Here is a 20,087-nt window from a genome sequence, read left to right as displayed (position 1 = left end):
CGAAACGGTTTCGGAGTGGGAAATACTTTATTTTGATATAAATTAATGGATTAAGTCGCATCAAGATGCATCGAATGGGGCACAGCTTGGCGGCCAATGCTACAAAAGCAAAGCAAAAACAAATAAAACAAGAAAAAACGTTAACTTCGTTTGTAACGAAGCTATAATACCCTGCACCAAGTGAAGAGGTTTCCTACAAGAACTTAGCTTTTTTGGGTCAGTTTGTAGGGCAGCTATATGTTATAGTCAACCGATCTGAACGATTTCTTCGGAGATTGCATTATAGCTTTAAAGAATAAGCCATGCCAAATTTCGTGAAGATATCTCGTCAAATGAAAAAGTTTTTCATACAAGCCTCCGATCGCTCAGTTTGTATGACAAGTATATGCTATAGTAATACGATATCGACGGTTCCGACCAAAAAGCACCTTCTTGATGAGAAGAGAAAGTGCTCAAAATTTCAAATCAGTAGCTCAAAAACAGAGGGACTATTCCGAGAACCGATGGACATGGCTAAAACGACTCAGTTCGTCACGCTGATCATTTACATATATACTATATAGTATATTCTACTTTTCCTTCTGAGTGTTCTGTCTTAAAATACACCGTACAGGGTATAATGAAAGCCAACAATAACAAATACACGCAACGGGCCACAGAAAATTAACGAGACGACGCAAATCAGGTACCGCCAGCGACATCACTACTGTGGAATTTATTTTAAGGATTGATTTTTTTCACAGCTCCGCTGCTTAGTTGTTTTGATTCTTTTCAGCGCAGTATGAACAAAAAAGAAAAAGGAAAGAAAGCAAACAAATATCAGAAACATTTACGGTTGAATTAAGCAATAAATGGGTTGTGAATGCGAAAAATGACAATATCCAGTGGCGCGCCGGCGCAGCGTTGGTGTGAATCATCGTCGCATATATCGGTTTTTGTTCGTTTGTCGTTGCGCCGTTTTCTTATTTTAATTTTATGGCGAAGTTTCATTAATAAACATCAAATTAATCCATTTAAGTGATATGAAGCGATCTTTTTCTTGTAGAAAAATTTCTTAATAAATGTGCTCGTGTGGCAATGAATAAGTGGTGACCTTGAGTTTGTACGCTAAGGACGTAAATATATACATATATGTATGTAGTAGCAGGTACGTAGGTGTGAAGATTTCATGCAGAAATTAATAAAAATTATAGGTGATTCGTATGCGTATGCCGCGCTAAGTGACTCAATTTGAGCGAATGTGGTGAAATCAATATTCACTTTTGCACTTTAAGGGTGTCAACGGAAATAAAATTCTTGATGAATGGGTCTATACGGTTTCCTAAGCAGGGTTCGGAGTGTTTACTACTCAATTCGTCATCTGAATAGGTGGTCTATTAGTCGGGATCTTAAATTGAAAGCGAACAAAATACAGACCGATGGATGGACCATCTTAAACATAGCCGCGGCCGACATTTCAAACAAATTGTCTTTAAAAAATAAATGCCAAAGAATGCTCTTTCGAATGATAATAAACATTCCCCATTAAATTGGAAGTTTCGTTGATTTTTCTTTAAAAAGTAGGGAACATTGAAATGGATTTCCGTTTAGTTCAAATACTACTACTCCTTCGTCCGATATTATATTTCCTTCAAAAAAGAATAAAAATTGTCTCCGAAAAATGCCTTGACAAGCAACAAGATTTACAAACGTTCTAGATTATTCCGATTATGAAAACGTTTCTCTTACGTTACGTGGTGATTTGGATCTTATTGGGTAGTTATATTAATTATAAATATGCTTTTTGTTTATCAACTTGACATGTAGCGAAACACAGCCAACTGCCATGCTTCCTTTCAAACTAAAACACTTTTGGTTCGAACTCGAACTGCATAGTGTTGGAATTTCATTTGCTTGATACTTATGTTTCGACGATATGGCCACAAGTTCTTATAGTACACCATAACTTTGGAACCTCGCTAAAAATATCACTTCAGATCTTTCATATATAATATATTTAAACAATATAGTTATTCTTGAAAAGATCGTAACAGCCTTTTATGAATATTTATAGAAAAGAGAGCGGAATATGTTTATCATAAAAGATAATCGCGCAGAAGTACGTCCAGCGCGCAGTGAAGAAAATATATTAGCCGTAGCTCAGAGTTAATACGAAGGCTGTGGAGAGTCGTTCGGCGCCATTCGCAGCGACTCGGACTGACTTATGGAACGTCTTGGCGCATTTTACGTCGAGATCTTAAATTAAAAACGTATACAGCTTTTACAAGAACTGAAGCCGCTCGACCTTCTCAATCGATAAAACATCGCTCTTGAAAAGTTCCAATAAGATCCGACGTTTTCGAGCCAAATTTTGTTCAACGATGAGGATGAGGCATTTCTGGCTCAATGGGTATGTAAATAAGCATTTGATACCAAGAGTGAGCTGAAGAGATTCAAGAGCTGCCATTTCCTCCAGAAAAGCAACGGTTTGGTCTGGTTCGTGGGCAAGTGGAATCATCAGCCAACATTTCTTCAAACAACCAAATCCCCTCACAGTGAAATGGACACGAGTTAGATCCCCGTTGTCATCTTGCTTAGAAACACTGACCAATAAATCTAATGTACGCTCAGCATGCTTGGTCGACGACCAGCTTCTGCGCGACAGCGATATCCTCTAGGCCTCGAGTAAAACGTAGGGGATCTGCTTGCCTTAACAAAATTCATCTTGTCGCAATCGTACGAGTTCTCAATGGACATTGATCATCCCCCAGCGGTCAGGGAGTAGAATTTGCGTTTTAGGTAAGAAGCAACTGAAATCCAGATGCAACATGTCTGTATTTTTGGCTTGCATAGAAATTTCAGCATAATCTTTGTCAGGAATAGTGCTATAATACTCAGCTTGAAATGGCATTGTAGACTTTGAATGAGTTTCTTTCTAATGAAAAGACATTTGACAAACGTCAGCAGTCATTGAGTTTATTGGTAGTAGCAAAAACCACAAGGTCTGACCGGAGATTGTAATCTGGTACCACGGGAAGCAGTTAGCTCTTGGAGTTCGCTCCAATCTGCTCATTGGTTTGGGAAGATTCGCGGTGGCTGTGGTTTAGACCTAAAGGCAGGTAGTATTGAAAAATGCAACTCAGTGTAGCAGGTGCCGAACTCACAGCACGGCAGAGATTTTAGGTCGGTCTCGAACCCGACAAAGGTGGAAAGGTGTACTTTCCACCCGACCTTACGAAACCAAAAAATACGTGCAAAAAACATTTATTATTTGGGACGTTGATCAACGCATTGTATTAATCTATGTATGAGATTCTAAAATCACCGTGAGGTTAGTTAGGCTATCGCCGGCAGGTACTCATGTAAATTACAACGATCGTCTTCGGCATTCACGTTGTAAGGCTAAAAAATCCAATCGAAGGTCAAAGTTGCAAGGAAGAAGTGGAGTAGAAACATCTAGATGCTTCCTCCTCTATTGTATAGCTTTTAAAGGGTGATTTTTTAAGAGCTTGATAACTTTTTAAAAAAAAAAAACGCATAAAATTTGCAAAATCTCATCGGTTCTTTATTTGAAAACGTTAGATTGGTTCATGACATTTACTTTTTGAAGATAATTTCATTTAAATGTTGACCGCGGCTGCGTCTTAGGTGGTCCATTCGGAAAGTCCAATTTTGGGCAACTTTTTCGAGCATTTCGGCCGGAATAGCCCGAATTTTCTTCGGAAATGTTGTCTTCCAAAGCTGGAATAGTTGCTGGCTTATTTCTGTAGACTTTAGACTTGACGTAGCTAGCCCCACAAAAAATAGTCTAAAGGCGTTAAATCGCATGATCTTGGTGGCCAACTTACGGGTCCATTTCTTGAGATGAATTGTTGTCCGAAGTTTTCCCTCAAAATGGCCATAGAATCGCGAGCTGTGTGGCATGTAGCGCCATCTTGTTGAAACCACATGTCAACCAAGTTCAGTTCTTCCATTTTTGGCAACAAAAAGTTTGTTAGCATCGAACGATAGCGATCGCCATTCACCGTAACGTTGCGTCCAACAGCATCTTTGAAAAAATACGGTCCAATGATTCCACCAGCGTACAAACCACACCAAACAGTGCATTTTTCGGGATGCATGGGCAGTTCTTGAACGGCTTCTGGTTGCTCTTCACCCCAAATGCGGCAATTTTTGCTTATTTACGTAGCCATTCAACCAGAAATGAGCCTCATCGCTGAACAAAATTTGTCGATAAAAATGTTCGAACCGAACACTGATTTTGGTAATAAAATTCAATGATTTGCAAGCGTTGCTCGTTAGTAAGTCTATTCATGATGAAATGTCAAGCATACTGAGCATCTTTCTCTTTGACACCATGTCCTGAAATCCCATGTGATCTGTCAAATACTAATGCATGAAAATCCTAACCTCAAAAAAATCACCCGTTATAAGACTACGATTGAAACATCTTGGCAGTCATATCTTCGGTGAACGAGGAGACATCGCCGAAACTGACATTAACCATTTCAACAAACTTGTGATCGGCTCAAAGCGCTTTGTCGATATAGAGTACCACAACGGACCGACCTGTTAGAATCGACCATTTTCAAATAACCTAACATAAGCATGCGGGCACAGATGACATTGGAAACTAATAAGAAAATGTTTATCTCAAGACCGATCGGTTGTAAGTATTAAGAAGACTGAAACTATTGCAATAACTCAGCGTCGATGGTAAAGTTCTCTCATGAGGGATAGAAACCTTTTCTGTGTTCCAGTTCTAAAGCTTTCCATGAACCAAAAAGTTCTAAGATATCGGCCTGCAAATGCATTATACAATATGTGCCAGACGGCTAGAAAGTTTCATTTTATTTCGCATAGCTTGATGACTGTTTATCCTAGCTCTACCTAAGTGAACAAGCTTTCGACCGCCCCAACTGGCAAAAGTGCATAAATTGGGTTTCGTATTACTTCCGCTTAAACTCTATTCTTCGGATGTGATACTGATCAACGATCTGTTTCTGTTCAGATTTAAAAAAAAAAATGCTGAAAAAATCTTTCAGACTCATGTCCTTACGGCATAGGATTTCAAAAGCACTTGCGAAATGGAATTGAGAGGAAAAAAATGTTAACAACGACAAAGAGTCTCATTTAGAACTACTTAGTCGGTTTTAGTGAAAGTATAAAAGTATGTCATTAAACAAACAGTTATCGCACTTGCGACTCGGCTCCCCCACGTCACTGTTGACAGTCATAACATCGAAGTCGTAGATAATTTCATCTACCTTGGAACCCGTATTAACACCAACAACAATGTCAGCCTCGAAATTCAATGCAGAATAACTCTTGCCAATAAGTGCTACTTCGGACTGAGTAGGCAATTGAGAAGTAAAGTATTCTCTCGACGAAGAAAGACCAAATTCTACAAGTCACTCATCATCCCCGTCCTGGAATATGGTGGATAGGCATAGACGATGACAACATGTGATAAGTCGACATTATGAGCTTTCGAGAGAAAGGAACGATGAGCTGTATGAGATATACGAAGACATTAACATAGTTCAGCGAATTAAGAGACAGCGGCTACGCAGATCATGTCTTCCGAATGGGTGAAAAAGCTCTTCAGCTTTGCAAGTATTCGACGCAGTACCCACCGGAGGAAGCAGAGGAAGAGGAAGAGATACACTACTTTGGAAAGACCAGGTTGAGAAGGACCTGTCTCCAATTGGCGCCAAACAGCGGGAAGGAAGAACGATTGACGCGCTGTCTACGCCAATACAGAAGATGAGTTAGAAGAACACTTTAACAAAAATATTAAAAAATATAATAGAAAAGGAAGACGACTTTTGAAGGCGCCATCAAAACAACAATTTCGTAGAAAAGCTTTACTCAAACAAAATTTAACACTCACTATCATGCTATGATCACGCCTAGACTTCATAGCATTAGTGCTGTAAATTTTTTCACAAGTAATTACTATTTATTGTCATGCCTTTCATTTGTTTAGAACAAACGATTTTTAATGGAGCCATGCGCTTTGGCAAACATCTCCTGAAAGCTTTTGTCAACTCCTGACACAAAATCAAGCAAACATCCTCTAAAAGCGACTGGATGGATGCTTCCTACGTGGCACATTATCGCTCACTGCACATAGTATTCCCACTGCTGCAGCCAGCGCAAAGGATGCGCAATGTAATCGATACGCTGAGCAAACGGAAAGTTAGTCTGGCCTTTTGTTTACGATTTCCGAGAGCGCAGAGCCGTACGACGAAGGCGTCAAAGTTGAAGGATGTGCACATTGTTAATGGTGTGAAATTAAAGTAAATTGTTTTTAGCACACGCACACACATACACACACGCATATGCTGGTGTTGCAGCGCACAAAGGAAGGCCACAAAGTACACCGGTAAATAAGTGCTTATTCGCACGTAAATAAAAGCACAGACAAACATGCCTACGTCCATATGTAAAATGAAGAAGATAAAAAAATATATTTAAGAAATACTGTGGTCATTTAAATGAGGTGTTAATAGCAAATTTTGCAATATTTGTTCACGAATGTCGCTTTCTGGCACTCCCATACGAAGGTGCCACAGCTTAGCGGTATGAACCACTTGCGCACTTATTATTAATTGCTTGAGTACATACGTTTATATGAGGTCTGTCCGATAAGTACTCAGCCTGAACGTCCGTTGGCGCCATTATTGCAAGAGAAATCAGAGATCATCGTTTGAATCTCAATCTCTCTCTCGTCTGAATCGGACAGAGCTTACGCCTTGTCATTGTAACGGATACTTAATCCCCGTCCCCAGGCAACGCACTGTTTCGACGAGGTCGGACCATAGGGAGAGGGGTGTCAGATGAGTAAAGTTAGCAGGGCATTCATGGAGGTGGCTAATGTCATGCGGGGACTCATTGCATGCTGGTCATATTTTGATATTTTGGGGTCGATTCTGATAAGAAGGAGTTTAACTTTCTACAATATCGAGAACGAAGCTGCGAATGGTCAATCTCGATTCTCGTGACAACTCTAGCTCTTCGTCTGCAATGGGTGGTAGTTTGACTCCAAGTACGCCATTCACTGAGAGGGAGTCGGTGAAAGTGTTACTGGCTCCAGTGCAGGTCAAACGTCATACCTGCGTCCGAATTTTGGTCGGCGTATTGTTTTATGTCGTCGACATAGTTGAGAAAAAACCTCTTGAAGCTCCTAGAAGGTGGTTCCGCTCCGAGTAGGTGATTGCAGAAATGATTTCTGTGACAGCATCCCAACAGAAGCATCCTGAAGTAGTCCGGAGTGCATAGTTCTGACATATCTGCAGTTTTCTCGTCGTTTCATTGCATCCAGGCGATCATATTGGTGCAGTGTACTTAAGGACCAGCCGAGTTACAGAGCTCTAAGTTACAAACTGCTACAGTACACATCCTATTCTCTAGATTTGGCTCCGTTCGACTTCTTTTTGTTTCCAAAAAGGAAAAAGTTACTCGCGCATCATCAGTTGGAGCCGCTGCTAAAGAGATCTATCAGATTAGATCTCTAGACAACGTATTTTTCAGATCATGAGGTTCGCCGGAGGTCTACACTTTTCAATTGGGCCAAAGAGTTTGGAGCAACGCTGGATCAAGTGTAACTTGTTAAAGACAGATCATATTAAGAAACGAAGTTGGGACACCACCGAATCAGGTGTTTTGAGCCAAAAGGAGACCATCAGGTTCGCCGGAGGTCTACACTGGGTCAACTGTATCGCGTTAAAGAAAGATTATCTCGAGAAATTTACGAAATTTTCGTTTTCCTTTTGAGGCCCAAGTAAGAATCGGATGTATGTATATGTTTTGTGCGTGTTTGAGTGTTCTTAAATATGAGAGCATATGTGCGCCACGAACACATGTAGGTATATATCTACATATGTATATGTATGCATGTACATACATGACGCATTTGCATTCTCCACGCTTCAAAAGCAAACAGGCCCAACACGTCACAATACCGCAGCGAAGGAATAAAAAATTGCTGGGAAGCAGGATGAAGGTATGGTAAAATATGAGAATGCATCAGTACTAATGGAAGCCGGCAATAGCTGTGAGGCGTCTGCTGAACAGTACGAAGATGAAACGCAGTCATCAAATGGAATGGAGCGCATGTGCGCATGTGTGTGCGTATGGCGTATGTGGCGCAATGTGGAAGGATGATAAAATTGAAATTTAAATAAATAAAAAAGCGAACGGCTTTTGCAAACACAGCATGTCGTCCGCGTCAAAGCAAAAACTTGCAAATAAACAGTAAACGAAGTAGTGGAAAAAATATAATATACATATATACTATATATATATGGTATATACATATATGAAGCCGACCAGCAAAATTTAATAAAAGCAAGGAGACTTAAGGATACGGTGGCAAAAGCAAACCACCTCAAGCGTGTATGGAGTCAACTGATGTGACCGAAGCGTACGGCCGGCGAGATGTGGCCGAAGAATTCAACTAAAAAGCGACGAGGCCATGTCGGCCAAAGCGAACGAGAGCAGCAGTACAACAACAAATAATAATAAATAATATAATAAATAAGCGACAGCGGGGGTAAGAGCAAGTGGCAACACAAGAGTAAGTAAAAGCGGCAGCAACACTGAGAGTGAACAACAACAACAAATTCAACAGCCAAACAAAGCCAACAGCAGTTCTTTCTAGCTGTTACAAAAATTATGAACAATTCATTTAACACTTCAGCAGCAGCAGCCGTGGCAGCAGCAACAGTAGTGGCACAGCAGCACGGCGGAGGCAGCGTTCCACAAGACCAAGGCTAGCGGCGTAGCGCGGTGCGGTTAGCTAGCGGTAGGTTGAAGCTTTTTTTCAGCTTGGCTGTCTGCGAAGAATGTGTCAGCGTTCGATATTTTGCGCGGGTGCCGAGACGTTGCGCTTGGGCCATGCACTTGTCCGTTGGCACGAAGCTCCGATTAAGCGCACCTCAATCGAGCAAATGCAACAAAATGCCGCAAAAGCCAACAACAACGAAGGCAATATGTTGCTGTGCGTTGCTCCGTTTTGTTTTTGCATGTTAAATTTAATTTTTGTAAATTATTATATATTTTTTCTTTGCGGGCTTTCACTCTTAAGCTGCGGCTACCTCGGCGCACAATATCAGCAGCAATAGCAACAACAACAGTGTAAGGTGCCACGAACATAGCGCACTCAAACGACCCCGGCGTAAATGAAGTGAACGCATATCCAGTTTAAACTTCACACCTTCTGAAATTTCGCATCGTTGGTCGCTCACTCGCACTGTGCCGTTCCCCTGCAGCTTCGAGTTCGAAGCTCTGGCCGGTCCGGTGCTTTACTGCTGTTATTGTTGTCTCTGTGCGCATCGGTGCAGTGAAGTGTGCGCTGGTGATCGAAGTTGTTGCAGTGGCAAAGGCAGGTGGTGGTGATGGTGAAGCGACGGAGCCGGGCGACGACGGCGGTAACGGTGACGGTGGCAGTGGTGTTGTTAGCGACGGCTATGGTGCAGTGCGGGTGAACACATTCTGACGCTGGTGTAGAATTTCAAAACCCAAAACTTACTTGACTGACCGACCGATCATTCTAGCAGACAGCAACAACAACAACAAGCAGCGGCAATGCCGGCAACAGCATGGGGTTTGTATGTGACGCTGGTGTCGTTTCGTCGCTGTCGTGGGAGCTCTCTCATATGTAAAACAATGCATATTTCTACAACGTATTACCTTTCCTCGTTCACTTTCACACTTTTAGTGGGAATGAATTTACGGTTTACCTGCGATGTGTAGTGTTTTTAATATGGTCACACATCCCATATACCATACATCTAGTCTACATGTTAATATGTTTGGGTATTTTTAGGCATAGTGCAACAGAATTACTGACGGTTTAGAAGTAGTGCTGCATTTCAGCTAACTTAATAATAATAGTAGTGAATATGGCGCTAAAAGATGTACAAGATGCTGTGCTTCTCCTTGCAAAGAGGGTCAAATGACAGGGTTTATCCGGAAAGTAATAGGACTGATTTTCTTCCGCCGCGACTGTACTTCGGTGCGTGCGCGCACCGACTGGATTCGGTAGAGGGCGTTCCTAGCGAACGAGCGGCTGGCCAGTTGTCTCCGAGCACCTGGACAATGAGGGCAAACATTTTCGCGCGACGTGTTTCTGTTTCGTTAGAGCACAGGTACGCAATTAAATTCTGTGTGAAACTCGGTAAATCTGCGACATAGACGTTGGATATGATCAAACAGACTTATCCAGATGTTGCTTTCGCAAGAGAGTTTCGGGGGTTGAAGGCCTTTTGGGAGAGCCGGGAAGAGGTCGCTGATGAAGACCGGAGGAATGAGCAAGAGGAAAACGATGCTCTTTGTCTTTTTCGATATCAAAAGCATCGTTCACCATGAATTTGTTCCTACTGGACAAACCGTCAATGTCAAGTTTTACGTGGAAGTCGTTAAGAGACTCAAACGAACCGTCAATCGGGTCAGACAAGACATCGCAACCGATTGGAAGTTACACAACGAAAACGTGCGGGTTAATATCGCCTTCTTGTGAACAGCTACCTAACCAAAGCGGGTATCCCAACGCTTTAGCAGCCGCCCTACACCTCTGATGTGGCCTCCCTGTCTTTGTTTTGTTTCCTTACGCGGAAAGGCCGATGAAAGGTAAACATTTTGAGACGTCAGAGGGGATCCAAGTAACATGCACTTCGGCTCTGAAGGACATTCCGGAGAATGCCTTTCGACTCAGTCCTATTACTTTCCGAACAATCCTTGTTTCTGCAAAAATCGGGTGAAAGCTTGCCCTAAACCTCAAATAACTTACTAATCTTTGACCCTGGCTTTTACGAGATATGACAATTAAGTAATGAGACTGATTCCATAAAAACCGTGTATTTGAAAATTATTCTACAACTCTGCCATCCTCTTCAAGGTAGTCCACTTGGACAACTATACAGCGATTCCAGCGCGTTTTCCATGCTTCGTAACATTTCTGGAACGCTTCGACTGGGATGTCCGCGAGTACCCTCGTCACGGCCGCCTGGATGTCCGTAATCGACTCAAAATGGGTTCCTTTGACCACCGATTTTGTTTTAGGAAAAAAAAAAGTCACAGGGTGACATGTCCGGCGAATAAGGCGGCTGTTGCAACACGGCGATCCCTTTAGAGGCCAAATACTGGGACACGCTGAGGGCGGTGTGGCACGGCGCGTTGTCGTGATGAAGGATCCAGTTACGAGCGATGTCTGGGCGCACCCTGTTGACTCGTTTTCACAATTTTTCGAGTACTTGGCAATAGTAGACTTGATTCACAGTTTTCCCCGGTGGAACGAATTCTTTGTGGACGATTCCACGGCTATCAAAAAAGGCAATAATCATCGTTTTCACCTTCGACTTGCTCATGCGAGCTTTTTTCGGGCGGGGGGTGCGCGGAGACAACCATTGTGAGCTTTGGCGTTTGGTTTCCGGACTAAGAGCACTATCACCATACACTCTTACAATTTTAGCGTACTTTTCTGAAGCTGTTTCGCCCAATCTGGCGCAAAATTTTATCGCGACGCGTTGCTCTTAATTTCGTTTTTCCTTTTTCGTGACGAGCACTACAAACACACGTCTACTCAACTTGACGCAGCAGCCGAACTAAACAAGCTAGAGCAATGGTACATATATCAATGGAGAGGGGAGGGATGCCGGAAAAAGATAATTTCAAGGTCACAGGTTTACCATAACCGCGGCAATAAAATCAGTGTCATTACTTAATTGTCAAACCTTGTATCTTGGCGAGGTGCAAAAGTTTAAAATGTTCAGTTGACCGGAACTCAGGCGTTCCTTACCTTTTAGGAAATTTGTAATGGGTGATTCAAGTAGAGGTACTTTTTCCAGTAGCCTTTTTGACAGATAATATGCATTCGCCATTAAAATGTGTTTTCTTTTTAAAAAAAAGTAAGGAACCTCGAAATGGATCACACTCTATTAAGCTCTGATTTATCTGATATGAATGGCTATTACTGTTATTTATTTAGTTTGCAATACGTAGCACAACTTTCGTTATGCCAACTCAATTTTTACCAGCGTTACTTGTGGTATCCAAGAACAATCAGACTGCCATGGTTTAACCAATTTGTCCAAACACTCTATTTCACGTTGATTTATGTATATTTATAATAAGTTACTTGTTATGGAATGCTACTTTAAACAACCGTTAACTGAGTAAGGTTGCAAACATGTCACGTTCGGCCACGCCACTTGAACTTGACATTTGGTACCATAATTTATCACACATACTGTCCCTAAGCCAATTATTATAATATAAATATCTGCGATAAGTATTTATGACACCAATGCAATACTACTACAATGGCTGGCGGTCGCTTGAAATGCAAGTTTATAAATAAATCAGATAAAAATAAAATAAAACTAAAAATAACTGTAATAAATATAGCATTTCACTGCTGGCTGCTGGCGCTAGTTATAGCTTGTATGAGAATGAAAATCAAATTGAATAATTCAATTGGAATGCACTTACCGACTTGCAATTGTTGTCGCTGGCCATACCACGCTCGCATACTTAGTTGCATAAGAGCACATTAACATACAAGTATAGTTCAGTAATTTTGCTAATAAGCGCACTTGCAACACACACACATATGTATGTACTATATGTCCGTTTGTATCCAATCCGCCTTTGTACGCCTCTGTGCCGGCCGTGTCCATGTCAATTCGTTGGCATAAATCATTTTAATGCAAACAGCGCTTAATCGTAGCAGCATGTATACACAATTCTGTATATATACATCAGCAACATGTTGCCAGCAACACACATTCGCACACTCACCTCAGTGGATTTTCATTAATTTATGCCTGCCAACCGGCCAAGTGCAAGCCAAACGTCATCTGTTGACACAGCAGCCGTGACCAAAGTAACACCTTATTTGCGCAACAACAATAACAACATTTGTTGGTGAATTAGCTTGTGCAAGTATTTATTGCCATTTTAGCGCAACTATTTGTAGTTTGGCGCAGCGCGCTGTGTGTGGTGTGCATGTGTTGGTGTGTGTGTCGCCGCCGCCGCGTCAGTCAAGGCTGTTATTGGCGCCTTTAACGGCTGTTGGATTTGCTGTTTAATTAAATGTTGCATTAAGTAGTTTTGCTGCAATTAGATAACAGAATTTGTGTGCGGTGTACGTTGGAATGTGTGAATAATATTTGCCGCTACTGTGCGATAAATCGCTCAAATATGCATAGATAATTAAGTACATCCGATATGCGCTTATTATTTATATATTTACATATATAGTTATAATAAATATATATATGTTTGAAAGTCGTGTTGAATTGACCACTCGATTATCGATAATCTAACTAATATTTATCCACAAATGAAGCTGTGAGAAAAAATCTCATAAAATCTATTAATCTTGATTTCATGCTCATAGTCATTTAGTTCACTCATATGGTTTCAAAATCGCCTTAGTTCATAAATATTCCTTTCTATGGAAATGCCATAAGTTCGTGTCTAAATATTTATTAACTGAAAATTTCGACGTAACTGGATATGTTCGCGAAAATATGATTATATTTTCCCTAACTCGAACTTAAGAGTCTAGAAATTTAAAATATCGAATTTTTTTCAGATTTCGATAGTGTGCAATCTCCTTAAAAGGAATTCTCAAATTTCAAGATATTTCAAGGCATTTTTATCGCCTTAGTCTAGATTCTAAAACTTAAAACTTAGAACTCAAAAACTTAAAACGAGCTTTCCTTGAAACTATTTTTCTTCAATACGACTACGGAACGTACCATTCGCACCACCATCACAAATCTTGAGACCCAACATTCATTACTGGATAATATTCGATCGAATAGACCACTTCACGCACGCAGTGAAGAAAATATAGCAGCTGAGCGTGTACACGAAGACCATGCAAAGTCGATTCGGGGCTGTTCGCAGCAACTCGGACTGACTTATGGAACGACTTGGTGCATTGGTTAAAATACAGCTTGTGCCAGAACTGAAGCCGCCAACGGATGGACCATCTGAGACCACAGAAAACATCAGAAAGAGATAATCTTCAAAAAATAAATGCCAAAAAATTCTCTTTAGAATGAAAGTAAACATTCCCCACTGAATTTGAAGTTCCTGTTTTTTTCTTAAAAAAAAAAAGTAGGAAACCTGAAAATGAATTGCCCTTTATATAGGGTGGGCCATATAAAATTTTTAATTTCGAAGATAGGGCGTAAAAGATTGAGTGTAGCGTTTGCTGTATGGCACGTAGCGCCGTCCTGCTGGAACCAAATGTTGTCCAAGTCTTCCTCTTCAATTTGTTTGAAGAAAAATTCGGTTAACATTGCGCGATATCGCTCACCATTGATGGTTACGGCGGTTCCTTCTTCATTTTCGAAGAAAAATGGGCCGATGATTCCACCAGACCAAAATCCGCACCATACAGTGATTCGTGCTGGGTGCATTGGCTTCTCGACGATTACGTGCGGGTTTTCTGTGCCCCAAATGCGACAATTCTGCTTGTTAACGTAACCATCGAGGTGGAAATGAGCCTCGTCCGAAAAGATGATTTTTCGGTAAAATTGACCATCCTCGGTCAAACGATCTTCTGCCCAATCTGCGAACTGTAGACGGCTTTTTTCTAGTGAATAGTGACTTTTAGACTTTTTACTGAATATCTGGCATTTGACGTTTCCAATGTCGAAATATAGATAATTCAAATTTAAAATGTTAAATGGCCCACCATATATATATAAATGATCAGGATGATAGGACGAGTTGAAATCCGGTTGACTATCTGTTAGTCAGTTCGACTGTCCGTGCAAGCTGTCACTTGAATAAAAATTGAGATATCTCGATGAAACTTGGTATTTGAGTTCCTTAGTACAACGAAAATAACGAGTTCGTATGTAGGCATAATCGAACCATTGCCACGCCCGTAAAGCGCCACTAAACGAATACCTACAAAGTGCCATAACTAAATTCGCTCAGAGCAAATATTATAAGAACTCCTAACGACAGTGTGAATATGGACGTTAACTCCACCCAATCCCCATATAAAAGTACTTTTACAAACTACTTAAAGCACAATAAATTAATAACTAAATATGTCAGAGACATTAAATTTTGCCCCCGAGATGATATGAGAGGACTTTAAAGGAGCCGTAGTCAATATTGGACAATGGGCGTGGCAAATTTAGTACATAACATTCTTCGGACATATCAATGCCATGTTTTTCAGCGGTTTAGTGGTCCCCTTTTTCATTTTATGAGATAATTTACCATAGTAATGTTTATATTTTTTATACCATCAGAACCATTACCATTTTAAATAAAAAATCTGATATTATGAATTGAGATTTTTTGATTGAAAATTAGGCTTATTTTTAAGTTCGTAAAGTCTATCTCTTATTTACTAGTTGAGACTAATAAGTAAGAAATCATCGGGTTGAGAAAAGCTTTGATGGAAAAAAATAGAATTTTGGACTGACAGTATTGTCATATGTTCGAAATTTGGTTGATGTAATTAATGAAGTAAACTATTTTCAAGTTTCCTATAATTTAATTAAGGGGTCAGTAGGGTAATCTCGGCTGTCTTTTGACATTTTTTTTCATAGAAATTTTAATCTATTATGCAATAGACCTTTTTTAAAAAAAAAAAAAACAAATTATAATAATAAAAATTTAAAAAAGATTACACTACTGACCCCTTAAAATAGAAATCTTATGTCCCTTGAAAATTAGAAGTATTTTCAAAGAACACTTGAATTTGATTGTTGGTTGGTAGTTCTTCTCAACAATATGTATATTAGGAGATTGTATTATTGTCTGACAACAATCTATGGTGCACTTCAATCCAAAAAAAAAATTCCGTGCAAGAACGTGGTTGTAGCTAAGATATACCTACCCGATAATTGCTGTTCTGACAAATTTGAAGTTTCTTGGGGAGAAAAGAACGTGTGCAAAATTTTAGATCGATATCTCAAAAACTGTGAGACAAGTTTGCGTATGTACATACAGACGGACATGGCTAAATTGACTCAGCTGGTCACACTGATCATTAATATATAATATACTACGGTGGGCAAAACAAATTCAAATAATATTTTTGTTTCTATGTTAGTATGATTGTCAGTGATATCACATCAAAGCCATCATTAGTGTTTAGTATACGCTTGTTTTTCCAAAGTACATAAAGTGCATTCGGCGATTTTTACGATGAGTGAAATTATTCAACAAAGAAATTCCATTAAATTTTGTGTGCGGAATCAAATTTCTGGTGCCGAAACGTACAGAATGTTGGAAAAGGCCTTCGGTGATAATTGTTTGTCGCGAGCAAGTTTTTTTGATTGGTAAAAATTATTCTAAAAGGGTCAAGAACGTGTTGACGACGAATGACGTCTAGAACGGCCGTCAGCATCAACTGATGATCAACACGTCAAAATAAAGGAATTTGGGCTTCAGAATCGACGATTAACAGTCAGAAATCTTACTGGTATCGTTGGAATATCAGAAAAAGATCAGATCAGTGAAAACCATTTTGACAGATCATTTGGGCCCAAGAAAAGTGAAAGCACTATTGGTTCCAAAAATCACTAAATTTTTCGAAAAATATCGTCGCGTTAACATCCGTGACACAATGCTTTCCGACGAACAGGATGACATGAAAAATATAATATTACTACTGATGATGACTCTTGCATCTATTCTTACGACCTGAAAACAGACGACCAATCGATCGAATATCGTGGCAAAGGTGAACAGCCGAAAAACCACTTCAAATCAGGTAAAAAATGGAGTTTTCTTTTAATTATCGAGGTGTGGTGCACTTCAAAATCCTTCCGGCCGGCAAAACTGTCAACAAGGAATACTTTTTGAGTGTCGTGTCGTGTTTTTGAAGTCGTTTGCGTGAACTTATTCGTAAAGAAGAATCCGGAGTTATCGACCGACATAACAACACGATATTGCACCGTCAAATACTACATAGAATCTTTGTGAGTTTTTAACCGATATTTTGCTGCAACCAACGTACAAGTATTCGCCTGATTTAGCTCCTTGTAACTTCTGGTTATTCAGCAAACTCAAACGACCGTTTGGGGAAACCGTTTTAAGTTAATTGAAGCCATAAATGGGTTTCAAAATATCGATTTTTTATTGTCTTATTAAATTCTAGAATATTGTCGTAAACTTTTAAGTTGATTCGAGTAATAGTTTCGGGTATACAGCCTTCAGAACTTGTGTGCTTGAAGTAAGCTAAGTAAGCACTTAAATCATTAAACACGTTTATTCGAAACTGTGTTTTTGAAGTCGGTTGGCAAGATTTCTCGAGAACTACTCAACTGATCTTCATGAAATTTTACACAGATCTGTGAAATACAATTCTTAAAGACTTGGACGAAGAATTTTATTTTTTCCGATTACATCTATTTGAAAGAAAGTCGCGTAACTTTCTTTTTTTTTAAATGTCTGCCAAAAGATCAATTTTCAGTTTTTTTCCTTCGTCCAAGTTCTAAGTTAGGGGTTTAAGTAAAACACGTATTTTTTCACTTTATATAGATGTTCCTGTAAGGAGTTATCCTGCCAACGCGGGCGCATTGGTTTTCCGAGGGGTCACCGGAAATGCCACCGCAATGCCAAAATTTAAAATATTTATTTTTTTTATTCTCAGAATTTATTTTTTAATAGTGTATCGAAATTTTTGAAAAAAATGCTGTTTTTTACCCGGCTATTCCAGAGATGACTTTAACAACTGTTTCGAGAACTGGAAAATTTTTGAAATATTTTGAATAATAAATTAAAAAATTTTAAAAAAAGTCTTACAATTTTTTTGCTCACAGTAGTATGTACATACATATGTACATATGTATATTTAGTATCATTGAATATTGAATGAGTGAGCTGAAAATAATATAAATACAAAAATTTGCATTTTTTTTTAAATTTCCATATCAAAAGTTCACATCAAAGCCAGTCGCGTTCATTTTCAAAATAATGCACATATTTAATAATTCAACAATTTAGCTCAATTACACTAAATCAATCAGAGATGATTATACTATTTTGTGCGTGTGCGACTGACTACGATTATCGAAAATATTTTCATTCCACATAGCATAATACTCGATCACTTCAAAATGGAAAGGTTGCTGATACAACAGATTTTATTTATAAATTTGGCGCTTTTCGGATATGTGGTTGGTACATTTGCACTTTGGTTTTAAATATATGTATATATATTTAAAGGTTTACACTCTTCAAGGTCCCGACAGTTATACCCACCAACCTGGAATGTGATTTTAATAGAGAAGTTTGCGATCCCTCTAATTGCCTACTGCAGCAGGGACGTGGAAAATTTAAATACTTAACTGCAAACTGTAACTTCATAAAGCCAGTGAAAGCTTTAATTGTAAGGGCATATATACATATATATAGTATATATATATATATATATATATATATATAGCGTTACATTAAACTTGTATTTCATTCATTCACAGATAGATATTGAGTTATTGCGCCGCAACAAATTGGGTAATTACGAAAGCCTGAATATGCGAGCATCCGTAGATGTTTGTAAGTGGGAAATGGTTAAAGGTGGCAATGCCGCAATTAATAATATCATGGCAGTGAGCTTGCGCAGATTAAGTACCATAAAGTGTCCACTACGGGTTCGTATGCCAGAGCTACGTTTTTTCATTTTTTGTGTTTACTATTAACTCATACTAATTTTCCAGGGTAGCATCAATGTAACGCGTATGCCATTATGGCTTTTCATAGTGGAAGGATTTCTTCCTGATGCTGGATATAAAATGTTTATTAAATCAAATAACAACGCTATGCCAGTATTAAATTTGAATCTTTCCTTTAGTGTCGCTTCGGCGAAAAATCGAAAATGAAAGTGTAAACTAGTTAATGTATCCCCTTACATAAGATAATTCATTTAATTATACCGAAGGAGATTAAATTTTCAAAGTTATGCCCTCTAAAAATATAGTTGTTTAATACGGTTACAAAACGGTTGTCATGTTTCAGGCGCATCAACCGTCTCTTCGGGTGTCGAAAAACGTTGAGCTCTTAATTTATTTTTTTGCGTGTGGGAATAAAGAGAAGTCAGGACTTTATGAAGGATGACTCATCAAATCCATGTTTTGAGTGTTAGGACTTTACGAAGGATGACTCATCAAATCGATGTTTTGAGTGTTCAAAAATGCAGTTATTTCAGTCGATGGGAGATGGTGATGGTGAGAGCATATTCCTCGAACAATAGAACCTTTTTCGGAGCGATTGAAAAATTGTGTGGGATCCAAAGTGAATAATTTTTTTTTTGTTAGTCAAATTTGCATGCAATATTGAAAACCATAAATAGTATGCTGGTCACTAACGCCTATAATTGTTTCAATCTCACAATAGGTCACATGACGAACGATCTAATTTTGAACGACCCTCAAGAAATTCGTCTTGAAGCGTTCGGCGACCTCGATTGAATTCAACATACCATGGATAAACACTGCACTGTGTCACTAAAGCCTATAATTGTTTCAATCTCACAATAGGTCACATGACGAACGATCTAATTTTGAACGACCCTTAAGAACTTCGTCTTGAAGCGTTCGACGACCTCGATTGAATTCAACATACCATGGATAAACACTGGTGTTTGATGAAGCTTCATCAACAAACATTGTTTTAAGTTCTCGATACACTGTTGTTGAGTTAATCCACGTCGAAAGTGGTAAAAACTAATCGCGCGAAGATGTTCGCGCTTTAATTCCATTTTTAGGCGAAGTTGAAAATTTTAAGTTACTGTAAACAACACAAATAGCGCTCGTAAGTCAAAAAGTTCTGAGTTTATACAACATCAAAAAGCACCAAACTTTACAAAAAAAAAGTTGTGAGTTGCTAGATTGCAATACTGGGGTTGCCAAAACCGGGAGCTTAAAAGGCAACCTACGTATTTGTCCGGTAGAAAAAACAAGAAAACTCATCAAAACGTATGCATCAACACCAGAAATCATAGCCAAAATACAGGATATGGTTTTCGAAGGTCGTCTATTGACTGAGAGAGAATTAGTAGAAGCTCCACACATGTCATGAGGCAGTGTGAGCTATATTTTAAGTGAAATTTTGGGTTTTAG

At 39.2% G+C, this 20,087-nt stretch overlaps 1 protein-coding gene across 1 annotated transcript; it reads left to right on the top strand.

Annotated features, from left to right (window-relative positions):
* The first annotated feature begins 7,989 nt into the window (after positions 1-7,989).
* LOC109579263 (uncharacterized) lies at positions 7,990-18,929 on the top strand. The gene is made up of 5 exons (XM_049452737.1): positions 7,990-8,107; positions 9,327-9,466; positions 18,212-18,358; positions 18,450-18,620; positions 18,687-18,929. Exons 1-5 carry the CDS (start codon positions 7,990-7,992, stop codon positions 18,846-18,848), a joined length of 738 nt encoding a protein of 245 aa, XP_049308694.1. The 3' UTR covers positions 18,849-18,929.
* Positions 18,930-20,087: the final 1,158 nt, after the last annotated feature.

This window comes from Bactrocera dorsalis, chromosome 3, assembly GCF_023373825.1.
Source record: "Bactrocera dorsalis isolate Fly_Bdor chromosome 3, ASM2337382v1, whole genome shotgun sequence".
NCBI classification, from domain to species: domain Eukaryota; kingdom Metazoa; phylum Arthropoda; class Insecta; order Diptera; family Tephritidae; genus Bactrocera; species Bactrocera dorsalis.
This window is presented reverse-complemented; position numbering and strand designations above follow the sequence as displayed.